The 23,733-nt window shown below is 45.3% G+C and overlaps 1 protein-coding gene across 1 annotated transcript in view; it reads left to right on the forward strand.

Annotated features, from left to right (window-relative positions):
• The first annotated feature begins 583 nt into the window (after nt 1-583).
• Nucleotides 584-23,733, forward strand: part of LOC135045887 (UBX domain-containing protein 6-like) — a 133,771-nt gene continuing 110,621 nt past the window's right edge. The window contains exon 1 of the mRNA XM_063955336.1: nt 584-719. Within this exon, the coding sequence (XP_063811406.1) occupies nt 584-719 (136 nt within the window). The remainder of the gene's footprint in view (nt 720-23,733) is intronic.

A 23,733-nucleotide genomic window follows, 5' to 3' on the forward strand; every position in this document is an offset into this window, starting at 1 on the left:
GTCACGTTTATCCCATACGGGGACAATCTCCTGATAACGGCGAGATCAAGAAAACAGTTGGTGCAAAACGTTGCACTCTCCCTGACAGTTCTTCAACAACAGGGTTGGCTCCTGAGCTTGCCAGAATCACTGATGGCCCATCGACGCGGTTGTCGGTTATGGGAATAATACTAGATACTACAGAGAGTTTTTTCTTCCAGTAAAAAAGGCTCTGGAGATCCAGAGTCTGGTCTTACAAATTCCGAGACCAGCTGGAGTGTCAATCCATCAATACATTAGAAAAGATGATTGCGGCCTACAAGGCCATTCAGTTAGCAGGTTCCTTGCCAAGGTGTTCTAGTGGGTCCTGTTGGACGAGGGGTCCGGTTCCCATCTACACATGCACTGGAAGATAATCCTTTTGTCAAAAGCCAGGATTTCGCTCCTGTGGTGGCTCCACACCTCGCACTTACTAGAGGGACGGAGGTTCGCGATTTAGGACTGGGTCCTGGTAACCACGGATGCAAGTCTCCGAGGCTGAGGAACTGTCACTCAAGGGAAAAGCTTCCAAGAAAAATGCTAAAGTCGGGAAGCCTGCCTTCACATGAATATGCTGGAATTGAGAGCCATTTACGACGGCCTTCTACAGGCGGTACATCTTCTTCAAGATCACCCCATGCAGATCCAGTTGGATAAGGTAACCGCAAGACAGAACAAAAAGCAGAGCGTAAATGGCAGAGGTGACGAAGATCCTCCTCTGGGCAGAAAAATATGTAAGGGCTCTGTCGGCAACTTTCATTCCGGTGGACAACTGAGAAGCATGCTTCCTCAGCAGACACGATCTCCGTCCGGGAGAGTGAGACCTCCACCAAGAAGTCTTCGCAGAGGTGACAAGTCTTTGGGGAGTTCCTCCAGTAGACAGGATGACTTCTCGTCTCAACGAGAAGCTTCAGGAAAAAGTGTTCCAGGTCGAGAGACCCTCAGGCAATAGCAGTAGATGCTCTGGTAACCCAGTGACTATTCCGGTCAGTGTATTCCTTCCACTTCCACTGATCCCGAAAGTTCTCGGGATAATAAGATGAACAAGGGTTCGGGCAATTTTCACTGCCCCAGACTAGCCAAGGAGGGCTTGGTGCTCAGATCTTCAGGAGTTGCTCATTAAAAGATCCTGGGCCTTTTCCACTTCGCGAGGACCTACTGCGGTAGGTACCGGGCGTGTACCTAGACTTGCCGCGGCAACATTTGACGGCATGACAGTTGAGCGCCGAATTCCCAAGGAAGTCATCCCCACTCTTATTCAGGCCAGGAAAGGAGTAACGTCTAAACATTACCACCGTTTTTGGAGAAAATATGTGTCTTGGTGTGAATCCAAGACCGTTTCAATGGAAGTGTTTCAGTTAGGGCGTTTTCTCCGTTTCCTACAGGCTGGGGGAAATGCAGACTGCATTTGGACTCCATTATGGTCCAGTTCTCAGCATTGGAAATTTTCTTTCTGAAACTATTAGCTTCCCTTCCGGAAGTTCAGTTTGCGTGAAAGACATATTGCACGTCCAACCTTCATTTGTGCCTCCAGTGGCACCTTGAGATCGTAATGTGGTGTGGCAGTTCCTTCAATCACATTGGTTTGAACCTTTCCGGAAGGTGGAGTTGAAATTCCTCACTTGGAAAGTGATCATCTTATTGGCTTTGGCATCTGCAAGGCGGATGTCTGAGTTAGCGGCCTTGTCTCACAAGAGCCCTTATTTGATCTTCCTGGAAGATGGAGCTGAATTGAGGACACGTCAGCAATTTCTACCGAAGGTGGTTTCCTCTGTCCCCATCGACCAACCTATTGTGGTGCCTCTGGCTACTGACACCTTCGCTCAGTCAAAATCTCTGGAGGTGGTCAGAGCATTGAAGATTTATGTCGCCAGAACGGCTCAGATTAGGAAAACAGAGGCTCTGTTTGTCCTGTATGCTCCCAACCTTGGGAGTAATTCTGAGTTGATCGCAGCAGGAATTTTGTTAGCAGTTGGGCAAAACCATGGTGGTCATTCCGAGTTGTTCGCTCGGTAATTTTCTTTGCATCGCAGCGATTTTCCGCTATTTGCGCATGCGCAATGTTCGCACTGCGACTGCGCCAAGTAAATTTGCTATGAAGATTGTTATTTTACTCACGGCATTACGAGGTTTTTTTCTTCGTTCTGGAGATCGGAGTGTGATTGACAGGAAGTGGGTGTTTCTGGGCGGAAACTGGCCGTTTTATGGGAGTGTTTGAAAAAAACGCTACCGTTTGTGGGAAAAACGCAGGAGTGGCTGGAGAAACGGAGGAGTGTCTGGGCGAACGCTGGGTGTGTTTGTGACGTCAAACCAGGAACGACAAGCACTGAACTGATCGCACTGGAAGAGTAAGTCTCGAGCTACTCAGAAACTACACAGAGAAGTCTTTTCGCAATATTGCGAATCTTTCGTTCGCAATTTTGATAAGCTAAGATTCACTCCCAGTAGGCGGCGGCTTAGCGTGTGCAAAGCTGCTAAAAGCAGTTTGCGAGCGAACAACTCGGAATGAGGGCCCATGTGCACTGCAGGGGAGGCAGATATAACGTGCAGAGAGAGTTAGATTTGGGTGTGGTGTGTTCAATCTGCAATCTAAATTGCAGTGTAAAAATAAAGCAGCCAGTATTTACCCTGCACAGAAACAAAATAACCCACCCAAATCTAACTCTCAGTGCACATGGTTTTGCCCAACTGCTAACAAAGTTCCTGCTGCGATCAACTCAGAATTACCCCCAAGGTTGGGTGTCCTGCTTCCAAGCAGATCATTGCATGCTGGGTCTGGAACACCATTCAGCACGCTCATTCCACGACTGGATTGCCGTTACCGGTATCGGTGAAAGCCCATTCTACTAGGAAGATGTGCTCATCCTGGGCGGCTGTCCGGGGGGTCTCGGCATGGCAGCTTTGCCGAGCAGCTACTTGGTCGGGGTCAAACACATTTTGCAAAGTTCTACAAGTTTGACACCTTGGCCGATGAAGACCATAAGTTGGTCAGTCGGTGCTGCAGAGTCATCCGCACTCTCCCGCCCGTTCTAGAGCTTTGGTATAAACCCCATGGTTCTTGAAGTGACCCCAGCATCCTCTAGGATGTATGGGAAAATAGGATTTTAATACCTACCGGTAAATCCTTTTCTCTTAGTCCGTAGAGGATGTTGGGCGCCCGTCCCAGTGCGTACTGTATCTGCAGTTATTGGTTGTGGTTTCACACAGGTTGTGTTACGGTTTTGTCAGCATAGTGCTGAAAATTCTTCATGCCGTTGGCTTGTGTTCTATTGAATGCCACGTTCTGCGGCATGCTTGAGGTGTGAGCTGGTAAGATGCTCACGTAGTCTAACAATAAATCCTTTTCCTCGAAATGTCCGTCTTCCTGGGCACAGTTTACTTAAACTGGAGTCTGGAGGAGGGGCATAGAGGGAGGAGCCAGGTCACACCATTTGAATGTCTTAAAGTGCCCATGTCTCCTGCGGATCCCGTCTATACCCCATGGTTCTTGAAGTGACCCCAGCATCCTCTACGGACTAAGAGAAAAGGATTTACCGGTAGGTATTAAAATCCTATTTTTCGCAGCCAAAAATTGGGCCAAAGCAAAATCCCTGATATGTGCCGACATTGGGGCTAATTGAATAGCCCCGGGTGCAGTAATTAGCAACGATGAATTACTGCGGCTAATAGGATCCCGGCCTAAGCCTGTTTTTATGTTGTATTCTCATGAGTCTTATTAAAGAAGAATTGTTTTATTAAAGATGGTTTAAGTAGTCATTTCAGATAAGCTTTATCATTCTTTTGTATTTGTACAGGCCACTTTATTTTAAGTTCTTTCACTTTGGGAATTTTTATACATTATTGCACTAGGAGGCATCCTAGTGTTCTTATTTTTTTAGATTTTGGATTTGGTGTGGTTCATACCATCCTTGAACAAAGAATATACTGTACCAGGCAATTGCTATCACCAGCGGTGGCTCCCTTATCTTTCTGCTTGGTGGGCCTGCATTGTGTGCAAGTGCAGGGTGGTCTGGATTCTATCTTGTGAATGCTGGGAACCTGAGTCTTCATAGGTGGCAGCCGCGAATGGGATAGTCGTGAGGCCACGTCTGCTCCCCTCCCTGATTGATGGCTGACATCAATGGGAGACAGGGCTCAAATCAGACAGCAGTCGGAGGTGGATTCTAAATCTGGGTGCAGGGCTTAAGCCCGGCGCCATGACAGATTCCGATGGGCCGGTCCCATTCCCCCCTCAGCCAGGCCGATTCACACTCAGGCTGGGCTGGCTCACACTGCTTCCAGTACTAGCGGTTCATTGGAACGCAATCCGGAAGTTAGGCTAGCGGGCACTTCCAGGTGTCACTAGCCGTGAAAAGTGGTGAAGCTGTTCTGCTAACAGGGGACCTGGAGAAAGTTAACCAGCCCAGCAGCATTCTCTTTCTGGCCCCGGCAAAAGATCTCTTCAACGAGCCCGGGAGCAGCAGCATAGCGATGGTCGGAGCCGGGTTCACTACACCCGCAGCCACCCTATCTCCCGCACTCTCACTGAACTGGCCAGAGCGGAGACTGAGCACTGAAGGGGACCTGGCAGAAAGGTTATTTTTTATTACATTATTTGCATTATCATGTTGGTGTAAGGGTTAAGGCGTCGCCGGTCACAGTGTATGGTTTGGGGACTGGACAGGAGCAGGATGTACTTTCTCAGGATGCCAGCTGATCAGGCTGCACTCACAGCCAGCCCTGGGACAATCTCTAATGCAAAGTCCTTCAGCCCTATAGCTGCCCAATGTCTGTCCGTGATGATGGGCGTATTTATGTAATGGTGGCTACGTATAATGTGGTGGCTATGTATGTAGTGTAATGAGGTGCTATACATGTAATGTGGTGCTAGTCGTGTAATGTGGCACTATTCATGTAATAATGTGGTGGCTATGTATGTAATCAGGGGTTGATTGGCCACTGGGACAGATTCTGCGCTGGTCCCCTGTGTCTGTGTTTCACTACTTGTATGTGCTCCCTCCCTGTTCTGTGCTGTATGTAGCGTGTGCCCCCTCCCTTTACTGTGCTGTATGTAGTGTGTGCTTTCCCTCCCTGTACTGTACTGTATGTAGTGTGTGCTTTCCCACCCTGTACTGTGCTGTATGTAGTGTGTGCTTTCCCTCCCTGTACTGTACTGTATGTAGTGTGTGCTTTCCCACCCTGTACTGTGCTGTATGTAGTGTGTGCCCCCTCCCTTTATTGTGCTGTATGTAGTGTGTGCTTTCCCTCCCTGTACTGTACTGTATGTAGTGTGTGCTCCCCCTCCCTGTACTGTGCTGTATGTAGTGTGTGCTTTCCCTCCCTGTACTGTGCTGTATGTAGTGTGTGCTCCCTCCTTATACTGTGCTGTATGTAGTCTGTGCTCCCTCCCTTTACTGTGCTGTATGTAATGTGTGCTTTCCCTCCCTGTACTGTGCTGTATGTAGTGTGTGCTCCCTCCCTATACTGTGCTGTATGTAGTCTGTGCTCCCTCCCTGTACTGTGCTGTATGTAGTGTGTGCTCCCGTGCTGTGCTGTATGTAGTGTTTGTGCTCCCTCCCTGTACTGTGTTGTATGTAGTGTGTACTCCCTCCCTATAGTGTGCTGTATGTAGTGTGTGCTCCCATCCTGTACTGTGCTGTATGTAGTGTGTACTCCCTCCCTATAGTGTGCTGTATGTAGTGTGTGCTCCCTCCCTGTACTGTGCTGTATGTAGTGTGTGCACCCCCTCCCTGTACTGTGCTGTAGGTAGTGTGTTCTCCCTGTGCTGTATGTAATGTGTACTCCCTCCCTATACTGTGCTGTATGTAGTGTGTGCTCCCCCTCCCTGTACTGTGCTGTATGGAGTGTGTGCTCCCCCTCCCTGTACTGTGCTGTATGGAGTGTGTGCTCCCTCCCTGTACTGTGCTGTATGGAGTGTGTGCTCCCTCCCTGTACTGTGCTGTATGGAGTGTGTGCTCCCTCCCGGTGCTGTGCTGTATGTAGTGTGTGCTCCCCCTCCCTGTACTGTGCTGTATGTAGTGTGTGATCCCTCCCTGTTCTGTGCTGTATGTAGTGTGTACTCCCTCCCTATAGTGTGCTGTATGTAGTGTGTGCTCCCTCCCTGTGCTGTGCTGTATGTAGTGTGTACTCCCTCCCTGTACTGTACTGTGCTGTATGTAGTGTGTGCTCCCTCCCTGTACTGTACTGTGCTGTATGTAGTGTGTGCTCCCTCCTTGTACTGTGCTGTATGTAGTGTGTGCTCCCCCTCCCTGTACTGTACTGTATGTAGTGTGTGCTCCCTCCCTGTACTGTGCTGTATGTAGTGTGTACTCCCTCCCTGTACTGTGCTGTATGTAGTGTGTGCTCCCTCCCTGTACTGTGCTGTATGTAGTGTGTGCTTTCCCTCCCTGTACTGTACTATGCTGTATGTAGTGTGTGCTCCCTCCCTGTACTGTACTGTATGTAGTGTGTACTCCCTCCCTGTACTGTACTGTGCTGTATGTAGTGTGTGCTCCCTCCCTGTACTGTACTGTGCTGTATGTAGTGTGTACTCCCTCCCTGTACTGTACTGTGCTGTATGTAGTGTGTGCTCCCTCCCTGTACTGTGCTGTATGTAGTGTGTGCTCCCCCTCCCTGTACTGTACTGTATGTAGTGTGTGCTCCCTCCCTGTACTGTGCTGTATGTAGTGTGTACTCCCTCCCTGTACTGTGCTGTATGTAGTGTGTGCTCCCTCCCTGTACTGTGCTGTATGTAGTGTGTACTCCCTCCCTGTACTGTACTATGCTGTATGTAGTGTGTACTCCCTCCCTGTACTGTACTGTGCTGTATGTAGTGTGTGTTCCCTCCCTGTACTGTGCTGTATGTAGTGTGTGCTCCCTCCCTGTACTGTGCTGTATGTAGTGTGTACTCCCTCCCTGTACTGTACTGTGCTGTGTGCTCCCTCCCTGTACTGTGCTGTATGTAGTGTGTTGCCTCCCTGTACTGTGCTGTATGTAATGTGTGCTCCCTCCCTGTACTGTACTGTATGTAGTGTGTACTCCCTCCCTGTACTGTACTGTGCTGTATGTAGTGTGTGCTCCCTCCCTGTACTGTACTGTGCTGTATGTAGTGTGTACTCCCTCCCTGTACTGTACTGTGCTGTATGTAGTGTGTGCTCCCTCCCTGTACTGTGCTGTATGTAGTGTGTGCTCCCCCTCCCTGTACTGTACTGTATGTAGTGTGCGCTCCCCCCCTGTACTGTGCTGTATGTAGTGTGTACTCCCTCCCTGTACTGTGCTGTATGTAGTGTGTGCTCCCTCCCTGTACTGTGCTGTATGTAGTGTGTACTCCCTCCCTGTACTGTACTGTGCTGTATGTAGTGTGTGTTCCCTCCCTGTACTGTGCTGTATGTAGTGTGTGCTCCCTCCCTGTACTGTGCTGTATGTAGTGTGTGCTCCCCCTCCCTGTACTGTACTGTATGTAGTGTGTGCTCCCTCCATGTACTGTGCTGTATGTAGTGTGTACTCCCTCCCTGTACTGTACTGTGCTGTATGTAGTGTGTGCTCCCTCCCTGTACTGTGCTGTATGTAGTGTGTGCTGCCTCCCTGTACTGTGCTGTATGTAATGTGTGCTCCCCCTCCCTGTACTGTGCTGTATGTAGTATGTGCTCCCCCTCCCTGTACTTGGAAACATATAAGGTTAAAAAAGGGCTTTGTAGAAGAAAAATCAATAAAATCAGAAGTAGATTAAAGACATGACAGCAGTGTCAGTAGACACTGAAAGTGGGCATATCAGTCCTTGTATATTCAGACGTACGGATGTACATCAGGGAAGGGCACTGTAGCAGCATATGCATAAAGTCGCAGGTAAACATAAGCATAACGTGAAGCAAAGGAGGCCCCAACTGTGTCTATCTCAGAATCAGGACCTTGAGTAACCCCGCCATCTTGACAGGCACCTCCGCTTCAGACTCCGCCGCCATTAGGGCTGCTTCCATAAATTTCCTGGGCTGGTGTTCGATTTCAATCCGCCCCTGCCCGGCGCTGCCAGGTACTACAAGCGCACAAATTAGAAAACAGCCTGGCTTCTAAGTACTGCATCCAGATAGAGTTTCCTTAATTCCACAAGAAGTGCTCTGTCTGCTATCACAGAAAACACATTCCCCTGGGACTGCCTGTCTGACTTTAGCAGGGAGTGCTTCCAATGGGAAGTCACTGCCACTACTAGGCAGTCCCTGGGGCGGATTTTAGTTAGGGACTCCAGTCTTGCAGACCCTAGCTAAAATCCGTCACTGACTATCACCATTTATTTTGGACTTTTATTAGTGTGCACATTTTATTGAAAAACCATAACATTAAAACCATCTGCTAAATATTCGGTACCGGCTTCTCATGCGGCCATAACAGCTCTGACCTGTTGAGGCATGTACTCCACAAGACCTCGGAAGGTGGTGTGTGGTATCTGGCAACAAGACGTTAGCAGCAGATCCTTTAAGGTGTGTAAGTCCTTTAAGGTGTGAGGTGGGGCCTCCACGGCTTGGATGTGGCGAATTTGGAGGCCAAGTCAACACCTTGAACGCTGTCATATCCTCAAACTATTTCTGAACAATTTTTGCAGTGTGGCGTTATCCTGTTGAAAGAGCCCACTGTCATCAGGTATACCGTTGCCATGAAGGGGTGTATTTGATCTGTAACAATGTTTAGGTAGGTAATATGTGTCAAAGTAACATCTGCATGAATGCCAGGACCCAAGGTTTCTCAGCAGAACTTTGCACAGAGCATTACACTGCCTCCATCTACTTGCCTTCTTCCTATAGTGCATACTGGTGCCATCTCTTCACAAGGTACTTAACACACACATACACAGCCATCTGTATAATGTGAAAGGAAATGTGATTCATCAGACCAGGCCACTTTCCATTGCTCCATGGTCTAGTTCTGATGCTCATGTTCCCATTGTAGGCATTTTCAACAGTCCACAGGGGTCAGCATTGATTCTGACTGGTCTGTGGCCAAGTAGCCCAATATGCAGCAAGCTGTGATCCACTTTATGTTCTGACACCTTTCTATCAAAGCCAACATGAACTTTTTCATAAGTTCTACAGTATCCCTTCTGGAGCCTTGGCCCTGACGCCAGTTCACCGGTTATCCGTCCTTGTACCACTTTTACATTTTTATTTCCTCATAAGTCCTAGAGGATGCTGGGGTCCACTTCAGTACCATGGGGTATAGACAGTTCTACAGGAGCCATGGGCACTTTAAGACTTTTCTAGAGTGTGAACTGGCTCCTCCCTCTATGCCCTGACAATGTCTATAATATTTGTCCTATTAAAAACACGTTAAAGGTTAAAGAACACAGTACGCAATTGGCGCAAAAAGTACCGCAAGGGTACTCCCTTAACTATACCTTAAGGAATGTACTTATACTGTAAACATTTGTGCAGTGACAATGTGTAGATGTAATGCAGTGTAACCTTGTTAGCTTAAAAGCTGTATGAGCGCGACTATGACGCTCTGAGAACCTTTATGCATTTATAATAATCAATCAAATACCGGTCTAAGGTTCTAACGCCTTTAGTGAGAGAATGAACATTCAAAAAGAATAATACAATACAAGCTATACACTACCAAAATAACATAGAATATCTAACCAAGTTACTACACATAAAATACAATAAAGAGACAATTACGTTTAAGGGGGAGGGGAGAGAGAGGGGGAGAGAGAATGGCTAACAATAACAATAAGACAATATGGTTGCAGAGAAGCTTACACATGTGAGGAACAATCGCTGCGCAGTTAGTCAATGCTGAGAATCTTTGTGGAGAAAATACTTGAGCTTACCCATACTGGCTGTCCCTATATACACAACCCTACAATACCGCATGGGACAGAAGCTAGACTCCATTTTGGGAAAACTCCCATGATTCCATAGACTGCACCACATGGCTGAAAGGGGGAGGGGAAAACACCCAGCAGCAGCCATTTTACTCAAACCAACTAGTCTTATTCCACATTCCAATCCAACTTCCTAGAACCATCTTATTGCATACAGTCCATGTTATATGAATCACCAGATCACAATGTAACCACACATCCCAGCATGCCATTGCTACAGAACCCATATTCACAAGTAACTGCATGGCGGTATTCATGATTGACAAGATATATTATAACAAACCAGCACAATCTATTTTAAATCACCATAGGCAAACAAATACCACAAATGCTATGCTACAGGTTGTCTAATGTCCCAGCTACCATCACAGATTCCCAGATCTATCACACAAACAAGTTACAATATCCTATTTAAACCAGCACCATTGACCTTAAAGCAATCTGTCTATATTTCCTTATCTAGCCATGTGAATTCTATACTTAGCCTTCCGCTTGGAGGTCAGTCCTAGGGATGAAGCAGCCATGCTGCTGGGTGCCAGGTAGCTGTGTGAGTGAGTGAGCCCTGTGATTTCCAGTGGATAATATCATACCTGCATTCCAGCTGTGGGGGTGTGTCAACCACAGGAAGTGTGTCTTTCACAGTATGTGAGCTAGCTGTATCAGTGGCCTTGGTTATGCAAAACGATGGGTGATGACTAACACATTCCTGTCTTGTGGGAAGCTATTGTTTGGCGAATACAAAACAAAACCCTGTCTCTGGGTTTTGTTCGATATTCATGATGTCCACTTTCAGTTGAGACAATGAGATCTCAGCAATCATTCTTCTGGAGACAAATCCAGCCCCATTTCGTAAACACAGGTGTTGGCCCTCCTCATTGAGTCTCAAAGCTCAGTGTAATTAAAGGCTATTGTACTCCGTCTGCGGGAAAGATACTGATTTGGAATACAATTAATCTTCAATTACTATTCCTGTGCTTAACTATGCATATGAACTATGCAATGCATATGAACAAATGAATATGCTATGCATATGAACTATGCAATGCAAGCTATTGTTTGGGGAATCTCTAAGGTCAAAGAGCCATCTTTAATATACCATACTTTGCTGAACTCAGGGGAATATTAACTTATAAAATACATTATTTTGATTTAAATATGCCGCGTGCACACACACATGAAGTGCATATATGGCAACGTGCAGCGTGATATTTTTCTGACTTTGACAGTCCACCCTTTGGCAGTCACCAATAACTGCCACTTCCTAAAACATTTCAAAAAGAGAAAAATATATGTCATATGTAAATACATTTCTATGATTGGGTAAGGGAGGAGAGAAGAAGGTAGGAAAAGGGTATGACCTAGTGAGATAGCAGAAGCATGCGTGTATGAATCCATGTTTGGGGGGTCATGTATCATCGTGCCGTACGTGTTTTAAATCAAGCTTCGAGGTATTGCGAAGTATACATTTGAATTCCTTCTTATCCCGTATTAAGGGTCTGTGGATGGGCTGTCAAACTTTACCGAGCTCTTTTCGGCTTTGGTTGCAACAAAATGGGGGAGCACATTTTAGTTGATGATACATGAATGGGGGGATATGTGATTGCTGATATCTGTGCCTGTATTCCCTATCAACTATGTGTGTCATTACCTGAAGGTTGTAGAGATGAAGATAAAGAACAATTATGGTAAATGCAGTGGTATTCTATGTCAGGTTAATGAACATTTGTCGGTTGAAGTCTTGTCTGGTGTCTGTTGAATGCAGTCTTCTTTGGGCTTTTGCCAAAAAGTGTGGGCAAAAAGCTTTGTCAATGTCCATAGACTTACAAAAGTGTTGGGCTAGCGTAAATTTAAAATTTCTAGGGAAACTGGGGGTCTATGGCATAGTTCATCAATTATCTGTGTATAAGGTTGTCAAAACTTCTTCTTTAATCCATCAGTTGTCTGTATACAAGCTCGTCAAATTCCTCGTCCAAGTGGGTCTTTTTACCTTGGAGAAAACGGAAAAAACAGGTGAAAGAAACGGACCGTATAATCGCATTTTCATCACATCATTGTTTCTACCGTTGGGTCATAAATCAAATCCATTGGAATTACAATTTCCTCACTCCTTAGACTCATTACCCTGGTACTACGTTTGCACTTCGTTAAAGCCTGAACGCATCTAAATATCAAGCCAATCGTTATGACAACACCTAAGATACATAGGAGAAACTTCCCTACATCCATTATGACTCCTTGAGCCCATTCTCCTAAACCAGAGAACCAATTTCGCGGGTTCAACCATGACACCCAACCAGTCAGCTCATTACCCACAGCAGCAAGGGTGAGATTGTGTCTCCTGCGAAATTCCCACTTTAATTGGAGAATATCGTCCATCTTTTGGTCTATGACCTCGACCGGGTCCTCGGTACTATTCGTAATATATGTGCAGCATTTCATGCCGTACTGCGTTGCCAGTGTGACACAATATCCACCTGTTACTGCTGTGAGATACTTAAGAACCATTCTATGCTGAACCCGTTCTGTTTTATAAGCTTGAAGCTCTCTTCCAGTATATCTAAAAGTGTCATCATACATTTCTGTGATATTGTCTAACAAATTTGCAAGCGCAGATATGTATCTATAGTTCAGCACTCCTCTAGCGGTACGAGTGAAATCTAGCGCAAGTAGAACCTGAATCCCGGTGGATTCATGGATCATGTCAGAGGCCGAATGCTCTGTCCTTTCTGTCAGTTGCCTTTTAACTACGTGCTCGTAATGGGTGTGAGTATAAGGAGCTTGGGCACCACGGTGTATATCTTTCATTTTGGCATGTGATACAGTCATTACCTCAGGCAGTACTTTTCCAATATAACACAATCCTTCAGAGTTTGGGGCAAGCCACTTATACGCCTTCCTCCCGCATATGAAATATGCATCATCGGGGAGAACATATGGGACGGAGTAGGACATAACCATATTACACATCCTCCATGTGAAATCTCCTACCCCTAATTCTCCCATCTGTCTAGTACACGTATCCGTTTGTACGATATGTGCACAGTATCCTGGTGATACCTCTCCAACTCTCGTAATCCTACTTCCTAGGGTATACCTATATCGGAAAGATTTTTCTCTACTGGCTATGTGGCTTATAAGCTCTGTATCTGTAGGCATTCTATCTGCTCTATATGAAAAGGTCATGGTTTGGTTACTCCATGACACCTCCCAATTTCCCGGCTTTCGGGGATTGGTAATGTTAAAACATATTAGGGATCTATCCACATGATATTGGTGGAGCTTCAAACTAGGAGGACTGGAGATAGTAAACCTCCTGTCCACCGGTCTCCCACCCTTTAGCTCAAGTACCTCCCCTACCGTTAAAGGAAATGGTACTAGTCCTGATTTGCTATGACCTTGAGGTACTTGAGAGCATACACAACAATCTGTTTGATTTAACACACTACCCACTAAGGAGTGATAGTCACTCAATGGATGCCGGTCCATGTGGATATTAAAACTGGATTGGCATTTCTTAATGCACCCATCCTCAACTACATTGTCACAGAGCCTACAGATACAGTTTTCTTCAGCTAACAATCCTTCACAATTCCTTCTATTGTCAATGCTATCGGATCGTTTTCTGATACTCGCCTTTACTTGTTGGTTAAGTTGTTCTTGGAAAACTACGCCTCCATCTTTGTCATCAGAAACCCATTCTGGATCCTTTCTCGACCTCACTGGTACTCTCACCGAAACAGACTGCTCTGGTCAACATCAGGGTCAACATGAAAACACGGATCACAGTCTCTTGAGGCGAGTCCATCTTACAGGAGGAGAAAAGGAGAAATTTGTAATGGGGGTATAGGAAAACAGTTTGAGGGGGAGAGAAACTTGTTACGATAATTAGTTCTCTAGTCTTGTTGTTCTTAAGGTGCTGTCTCTCAGTCTTCCAAACGAACATTCCGGTGATGCAATATTCCTTCCAAACCAGCGAACTTTCTGTAAGGAGCAAAAATCTTGCATTACCATTTGTCTAACTAATGTGTGACATACCATCTTTAAAACATGAGAACATGAGAAAGAAGAGAGAGAGAGAGAAAAAAACAACAAGAGAGAGAGAACCATTCATATATATATATATATATATATAACATAACACATCAATAAAAAACAACAGGAAAAAAACATTTTTCAAACATTTTAAAACATTGTCAGATCATCAGGCTGTCATATCTACATGTCCAATGGTTTCCTTGCGCAGTCCTTCCCACCAGCACCTCCATACTCCACCCTCTGTATCTGGCCAGGATACATTGATGCGGATAGGTCATGCTGGGGTTTGGTAGACTTCTGCAAAGACCAAGCAGATATGCAATGTTTGAGTCCTATCAATAATCGTCAGAGATGGGGAGAGAAAAGAAACATTTCACAGATACATTTACAACGTTTCACCAGGTCATTCCTGTGTCTTCAGGGAATGACCTCCCAATTTATTAACTATACCTCAGGCTTACCATCAGTCCTAATGATCACCTTTTATAATTTGGTGTGTCATATTCATGCTCATATTCATGTCTAGGGGGTCTGACTTTATGTGGGCTGTTGCAGTTACTGGCATAATGCCCTTCTCTTTTGCAAAGATCACAAACCCTGGGCTTCCTCCAAGTGTCAGTGAAATGGGGTCTTGGTTGATTTGATGCCTCCTCAAACGCTTGGATGCTCATCACCATCAACCGCTTTCCCTGTACCTCCCTGATTCCTTGGATACCATGATTATGTCGTTGTCTAGGGAGTTGATATACCTTCTGTGAATCTTTGATCATACACTTAGATCTTTCCTAGGATCTGGGAAATCAGACATGATTGATCTCAATTCTGTCCGGGACCAGGGATGGCGCATTGCACTGTCCTTGACGGGAATGATTCCCTGATCGTCAGTCTTCCCATTGGTGACTGTGATCACCCTGACAGGACTAAATTCAATTACATCACCTTGTGTTGGTCTTACAATATGGGGTACATTTGTTTGTGCGTGATATAAAACATTGTACGTACCTGTGGACACGACCTCACCTGACCCCACGTTAGGGGGTTTGATTATTGCCTTTACCGATTTGGTCGCGTCCACCTGGATGTCTTGTGTGATGGCTGCTGGAAGGGGTGCCGACATCGGGCTGGGCTCACTTTCTTGCTTGTATTCCTGAGGGAAGTTTAACATGGGGTGCGACTTGCACAGGTTAACATTTGTGATTTTTACACTTTCATTTTTATAAACATTATTACATTTGTTACTTTCATTCTTAATACAGTTACTAAGTGCATTTTTATCGTACAACATTGTGCCATTTCTCTGCAACCATAATCCTCTCCATTGCCATGTCTCTCTTCCCAAGATGAGGGTCAGATATGTAAGTTAAATTTCTTTGCATTTCACTTTCCTGTTGCCATAACTGTAAACAATCATAATGTCTAATTCGTTGCTTCCAGGATTTTATGAGACAGATCCTTCGCCTTAAATTATGCAGTACCTCTGAGTCAAAACTACCTATCCCAGGAAATGGTGCTTTATCCCCCACAGTCATTCGTGTCCATTCGTCACAAAAGGTCTCAGTGTGGGGACCATACCTCCCCCACATTACTAACCGAGCAGACCCTCTGGGTCTGCAAGCCTCTGCAGTCTGAACCCTGACTGCTGAACGTCCCTGTGTTGTGCACTTGGCTGCCATTGTGGACCTCTTTTAACACAGAAAAAAACTTCCTAAAATGCACCAAACACAGTAGTCTACGGTGGGAGTTTTCCAAGCTCTTCCACCAGCTTCTTCTGCTCCGGGTATCTCCGGTCCGCCTTCTAGCAGACACGTGTAGCCGTTGCAGGCCCTACCTCTAGAGATTTTCCTGTGAGACCAGCGAAAATTCCCTTCCTTTTACTTTACACAAATCACGCTTGCATGTGCTTCCCACAACACGTATGAGGGCAATTTACCTCGTATCACGTTGCGTTATTGGTCACACCTACAACCGTGCGGTCCAATCGTACCACTTATAGACACTTGTTGCCCATAAATGGTAGGATCATTGGAGTCTCCCTACTGTGCTCCAAAACAGCCAGAGCGTAATACAACGAAAACTTTATCACACTCCGTCGCACGTTTTCACCAAGACCGTGCACGCACGTTTTCACCTAGACCGTGCTCATCACGTATTCACCTAGACCGTGATTCACCAAGATTTACTTCACCAAGATTTCACCAAGAGGAGTTCAATACACTCATACCGTTTTCAACCCACACTAACATTCTATAGTTTTCTGATCAGAAAAATCATTTCCCGTAATCTGATAGCTCTCCCCAGAGGCACTACAGTAAAGTAAGGTATTTAAACTAAGTTTTGGAAACTGAAATCAATTTGTGCTATTATCGCGAGGCTATACTATACCGCCCCCACTAAAACAATGCTATTGTGCGATTTGAGTTTTGGTGGGCGTACCCAGACGCTCCGTTGCGTCGACCCTTTTGTTAGAGACACGTGTACGCTGGCCACAAAAATACAATTAGCACGTTTATCAATGTAGATGATCTTTAACTGTAATCATCTACCGAGCACCACACAGGTCTCTCCTTGTATCTCAGGCAAAGCTGTGTGTGTGTTTTACAAATTACCCCTTAATGTATCATTTTTACTCTTTAAGTACCAATAGCAACAAATCTTTCTCAGCACGTTATCAATTATGAAATGGCAACCAGGAAAGTGAGATGTGAAGATTACACAAACGAACATGCAATTCCTAATTAATCTAATAACATATATTGATGTAAGCACACGCATATAGATATTACATATATGAGACCCTATTCAGTGCTTCTAATTTGCATATGAATGTGCGATTTCTTTCACTGCTGGGAGAGAGAAAAAAAAAACAACAAACCAGTCCCACAGGTCATTTGCATTTCAATGGCCATCCTACAAGTAGCAGCGTTAAAACAGGTTCTTGAAGAGAGACAGTTACCAAAAAAAAAAACTACTTGTGTATTTCTTAAATCAAATATTTAATTTATTATTAACTGTTATTAAACTCTATCTGAACTACTTATGATTGACTATGATATGGACTAAACATATGCATTAAAAAAAAAACTCATTAAATGATGATTTCTTTTTGACAATGGATGGCTGATTATTTCCTGAGTCAACTGAAAATCAGCCGCTTAGGGGGGGAAAAAATTTGACCTTCCCAAAATGGCCGCTGCTCCTCCCCCTTCCACCTCCATGAGGGTCACACAAAATGGTGGACAGACCATGCGGCCTCTTGTCACAAAGAAAGTCATCATTCAAACTCCTAAAGTTATTCTAGGCCTGAGTTTTAAAAAAAAAAACTATATCAAGGCTATGCAGCAACTTTTAAATGTACTTTTAAACCTACTTAAACAGATAAACCATCCAATCTGCGTGTGTAGTTAGGCACAAAATAGAAAAAAAAAAAAAAGATTTTCAAAGACAATAACGTACTGTTCTTACCTTCCAGTTCCCGAATTCCCTCAGCACTCCTTACCAAGTGAAGCAGGCGCTTATCTGGTCAGCACTGCGAGGGATAGCACCTTCCCGCCTTTTGCTGATCGATAATGTCTGCTAAAGTTACCTAGTGCAGATATGTGAAGACCGGAGGAGAGCCCCCAATTGACAATGTCTATAATATTTGTCCTATTAAAAACACGTTAAAGGTTAAAGAACACAGTACGCAATTGGCGCAAAAAGTACCGCAAGGGTACTCCCTTAACTATACCTTAAGGAATGTACTTATACTGTAAACATTTGTGCAGTGACAATGTGTAGATGTAATGCAGTGTAACCTTGTTAGCTTAAAAGCTGTATGAGCGCGACTATGACGCTCTGAGAACCTTTATGCATTTATAATAATCAATCAAATACCGGTCTAAGGTTCTAACGCCTTTAGTGAGAGAATGAACGTTCAAAAAGAATAATACACAATACAAGCTATACACTACCAAAATAACATAGAATATCTAACCAAGTTACTACACATAAAATACAATAAAGACACCATTACGTTTAAGGGGGAGGGGAGAGAGAGGGGGAGAGAGAATGGCTAACAATAACAATAAGACAATATGGTTGCAGAGAAGCTTACACATGTGAGGAACAATCGCTGCGCAGTTAGTCAATGCTGAGAATCTTTGTGGAGAAAATACTTGAGCTTACCCATACTGGCTGTCCCTATATACACAACCCTACAATACCGCATGGGACAGAAGCTAGACTCCATTTTGGGAAAACTCCCATGATTCCAAAGACTGCACCACATGGCTGAAAGGGGGAGGGGAAAACACCCAGCAGCAGCCATTTTACTCAAACCAACTAGTCTTATTCCACATTCCAATCCAACTTCCTAGAACCATCTTATTGCATACAGTCCATGTTATATGAATCACCAGATCACAATGTAACCACACATCCCAGCATGCCATTGCTACAGAACCCATATTCACAAGTAACTGCATGGCGGTATTCATGATTGACAAGATATATTATAACAAACCAGCACAATCTATTTTAAATCACCATAGGCAAACAAATACCACAAATGTTATGCTACAGGTTGTCTAATGTCCCAGCTACCATCACAGATTCCCAGATCTATCACACAAACAAGTTACAATATCCTATTTAAACCAGCACCATTGACCTTAAAGCAATCTGTCTATATTTCCTTATCTAGCCATGTGAATTCTATACTTAGCCTTCCGCTTGGAGGTCAGTCCTAGGGATGAAGCAGCCATGCTGCTGGGTGCCAGGTAGCTGTGTGAGTGAGTGAGCCCTGTGATTTCCAGTGGATAATATCATACCTGCATTCCAGCTGTGGGGGTGTGTCAACCACAGGAAGTGTGTCTTTCACAGTATGTGAGCTAGCTGTATCAGTGGCCTTGGTTATGCAAAACGATGGGTGATGACTAACACATTCCTGTCTTGTGGGAAGCTATTGTTTGGCGAATACAAAACAAAACCCTGTCTCTGGGTTTTGTTCGATATTCATGATGTCCACTTTCAGTTGAGACAATGACATCTCAGCAATCATTCTTCTGGAGACAAATCCAGCCCCATTTCGTAAACACAGGTGTTGGCCCTCCTCATTGAGTCTCAAAGCTCAGTGTAATTAAAGGCTATTGTACTCCGTCTGCGGGAAAGATACTGATTTGGAATACAATTAATCTTCAATTACTATTCCTGTGCTTTACTATGCATATGAACATGTGAAGCCCTCCCAACATGCAAGCTATTGTTTGGGGAATCTCTAAGGTCAAAGAGCCATCTTTAATATACCATACTTTGCTGAACTCAGGGGAATATTAACTTATAAAATACATTATTTTGATTTAAATATGCCGCGTGCACACACACATGAAGTGCATATATGGCAACGTGCAGCGTGATATTTTTCTGACTTTGACAGTCCCTCCAACAGACCTCAGTTTAGAAAATGTGCCCAGGCAGACTGGTCGCACTCTAGTGGAGCTCTACTGAGTTTCACTAAAAGACTTTGTTAGGTTTTTTATTTTTAGCTAGACTGCTGGCAACAGTCTCCCTGCTTCGTGGAACTGAGGGGGAAGAAGTAGGAACCAACTTCCTAAAGAGTTTCATGGCTCTGCTTCTTGCTGACAGGACACCATTAGCTCCTGAAGGGTACTGAACACTAGCTGCAGCTACGCGCTCACTCCCACAGCATGCCGTCACCCCCCTAACAGAGCCAGAAGTCAGAAGACGGGTGAGTTGTATCACCGGAGATCTGCAGAGAGGGATCTCCTGTCATCGTGACGGCTTAAGGTACTGCGCAGCGAGCGGAAACGCTGCGCGAATATGCTATCCATAACACAGTGCACAGCAGGGCGTGGGGGGGGGGGGAAGGGCGCGGCCCTGGGCAGCATGAAACCTACTCTCAGTGGCAAAAGGTAGCATACTTTGTGTTTATACTGTCCTACACCCCCGCCAGTATAAATATCTATTCTAAAAGCTGAGGAAAAACGCGGCATTACAGGGGGCGGGGCTTCTTCCTCAGGCAGCCAGCACACTGCTCAGGGCCATTTTCTCCCAGCAGCTGCAGGGCAAGAAACGCTGATCTCCTCTCCACTTCTGAATTAAGTATCAGGGTGCAAAAAAGGGTGGGAGGGAGTGTAATGTTAAGTGCTATAACCTATTATTCATAATATAAAGTGCTTGAGGACCTCTGTGTACAAAGTACGCGACACAGGGATTTTTTTGTCTCTGTGTACAAAGTACGCGGCACAGGGATTTTTTCTGTTGGCGCTGAGTTGTGATCTGGCAATTCCTTCTGTGTCCTTCTGAGAGACTTTACTGTGGGTCTGTCCTCATTAAGCCCCGGAGTGTCTGTGGTGTGATTGTGCACGTGTATGACATGTCTGAGGCAGGGAGCTCTTCCCCTGAGGGAGCCATTTTAGGGACACAGAGTTGTAATGTGGTGGCGCTGCCGGCACACCACGAGCCTGAATGGGTGAAAGAATTAAGTGATACTAGGGTATTCAATTATCCGCAAATTCGCGGCAATTTTTTGCCCGGGCGAAAATTGCCGCGAAAATGCTCAGTTTTTCGACCTATTTAATTCCAAACGGGTTTCACGTGAAAATTCTTGCAGTGAAAAGTGCAGGTGAAAATGGGGAAATCAGCCTGTACCCCAAAAAATGCTAAAATAACATAGGAAAACAGAAGAGAAGTGTGTTAGAGATCACATTAGAGCGTTTTTGGGGACTTAAATTGTGTGAAATGGCTGTTGTATGCATTTTTTTAAAAATGCAAAAAAAAGATAGAAAGCAAGTTTTTTTGAGCAAAATAAATGCTCTCATTAAATTTGGGGTACATGAAAATGGGTATAAGTATATATTTGGGTCATTTTAGGGTACTTTTAAAAAAAAAAGTGGAAACAGACCGATTACTCCCATCTGCAAGCCTAAAAACACCTGTCCCACTCATAAAGCACCCCAATATACCTGTCCCATACCTTGAACCCCAATTTCCATCACTTTGTACTTTTTCACCCCAAAACTGACATGTCATTATTAGCCAATTAAAAATAATTAAAAACCTCAACGTGCCTAATTAGTCATTAAGGGGGGTGTCCCAGGAGTTCTGTACCATATCCAAGCATTTTTACCTTAAAATGGTGACTTTTCCCAACTTTTCACCTGCTTCAGAGTAGGTGAAGTGAAATTAGTGAAAAAATGATCACCGATAAATTTTCCAGGAAAATTGAATAGGCTGTAATTGCGTTTCGCGGGAAAAGTCCGGTTTTTCGCGCGAAAACCGGACTTTTCACGCGAAAAGTCCGTTATCGCTGCTAATTGAATATACCCCATAGTGTGAATCATATCAGTAAGAGATTGGTTAAGTCTGCGTCTCATGCAGAAAAATTGGAGAAAATCTGTCGAAGTTGTGATTTTTAATAGTTCTGCCTTTTCATCCACAGGGGACCCCTCTGGGTCACATAAAAGGTCATTTTCACAAATAGTACAAACTGATACCGACACGGACTCTGATTCCTGTGTCGACACTCGTGATTCCAGGGGAATAGATCCAAAGTTAGCGAAAAACATTCACTACATGATTGTTGCTATAAAGGAGGTGTTAGAAGTTACGGAGGCCCCTCCTTTACCACAGCAGAAGGCTTACTTTTGTAAAGAAAAGAAAATTAATGTCACTTTTCCTCCATCTCATGAGCTGAACAGTCTCTTTGAGGGAGTCTGGACAAATCCTGAAAAGAAATGTCAGGTTCCCAAAAGAATTCAGGTAGCTTTCCCTTTCCCTGCAGAGGACAGGAAAAGGTAGGAGTCACCCCCCATTTCTCTGACGTCCTAGTGGATGCTGGGAACTCCGTAAGGACCATGGGGAATAGACGGCTCCACAGGAGACTGGGCACATCTAAAGAAAGAATTAGGACTATCTGGTGTGCACTGGCTCCTCCCCCCTATGACCCTCCTCCAAGCCTCAGTTAGATTTCTGTGCCCGGCTGAGCTGGATGCACACTAGGGGCTCTCCTGAGCTCCTAGAAAGAAAGTATAATTTAGGTTTTTTATTTTACAGTGAGACCTGCTGGCAACAGGCTCACTGCACCGAGGGACTAAGGGGAGAAGAAGCGAACCTACCTAAGTGGTGGTAGCTTGGGCTTCTTAGGCTACTGGACACCATTAGCTCCAGAGGGATCGCACACAGGACCCGACCTCGTTGTCCGTTCCCGGAGCCGCGCCGCCGCCCCCCTTACAGAGCCAGAAGCAAGAAGGTCCGGAAAATCGGCGGCTGAAGACTTCTGTCTTCTCCAAGGTAGCGCACAGCACTGCAGCTGTGCGTCATTGCTCCTCATGCACACCACACACTGCGGTCACTGATGGGTGCAGGGCGCTGGGGGGGGGGGGGGGGGCGCCCTGAGCAGCAATAAATAACACCTTGGCTGGCAAACTGACACCATATATAGCCCCAGAGGCTATATAGGTGTATATTAACCCCTGCCAGAAATCTTAAAATTGCGGGAGAAAGCCCGCCGAAAAAGGGGCGGAGCCATCTCCCTCAACACACTGGCGCCATTTTCCCTCACTGCTCCGCTGGAAGGATCGCTCCCTGGCTCTCCCCTGCAGTCCTGCACTACAGAAAAGGTAAAAAAGAGAGGGGGGGCACAAATTTAGGCGCAGTATAATATATATGCAGCTATAAGGGGAAAACACACTTTATAGGTGATATCCCTGTGGTATATAGCGCTCTGGTGTGTGCTGGCATACTCTCCCTCTGTCTCCCCAAAGGGCTTTGTGGGGTCCTGTCCTCTGTCCGAGCATTCCCTGTGTGTGTGCTGTGTGTCATGTGGAGGCAGAGCAAATGCCTGTAAGTGCGTTGTCACCCCCTGAAGGGTCGACACCTGTGTGGATGGACTTATGGAAGGAATTACGTGACAGTGTCAGCTCCTTACGTAAAAGGTTTGACGACATAGGACAGCCGGCTACTCAGCTTGTGACTGTTCCAGCGTCTCAAATGTCATCAGGGGCTTTAAAACGCCCGCTACCTCAGATGGCAGACACAGATGTCGACACGGATACCGACTCCAGTGTCGACGACGATGAGACTAATGTACCCTCCAATAGGTCCACCCGTTACATGATTGAGGCAATGAAAAATGTATTACACATTTCTGATAGTACCCCAGGTACCACAAAAAAGGGTATTATGTTCGGTGAGAAAAAACTCCCAGTAGTTTTTCCTGCATCTGAGTAATTAAATGAGGTGTGTGCGGAAGCCTGGACTTCCCCCGATAAGAAATTGATAATTTCTAAACGGTTATTGGCAGCGTACCCTTTCCCGCCAGAGGATAGGTCACGTTGGGAAACATCCCCTAGGGTAGATAAAGCGCTTACACGTTTATCAAAACAGGTGGCACTGCCGTCTCCGGATACGGCCGCCCTAAAGGATCCTGCCGATAGAAAGCAGGAAGCTACCCTAAAAGCTATATATACACACACGGGCATTATATTGCGACCAGCGATTGCATCAGCATGAATGTGCAGTGCTGCTGCTGCGTGGTCAGATTCCCTGTTGGATAATATTGATACCCTGGATAGGGACAATATTTTGCTGACAGTAGAGCATATAAAAGACGCTGTCTTATACATGCGTGATGCACAGAGGGATATTTGCCGGCTGGCATCAAAAATAAGTGCAATGTCCATTGCCGCCTGAAGGGGGTTATGGACTCGGCAGTGGTCAGGTGATGCCGATTCAAAAAGGCACATGGAAGTTTTGCCTTATAAGGGGGTGGAACTGTTTGGGGATGGTCTTTCAGACCTCGTTTCCACAGCTACGGCTGGGAAATCGAC

This window comes from Pseudophryne corroboree, chromosome 1, assembly GCF_028390025.1.
Source record: "Pseudophryne corroboree isolate aPseCor3 chromosome 1, aPseCor3.hap2, whole genome shotgun sequence".
Taxonomy (NCBI): Eukaryota; Metazoa; Chordata; class Amphibia; order Anura; family Myobatrachidae; genus Pseudophryne; species Pseudophryne corroboree.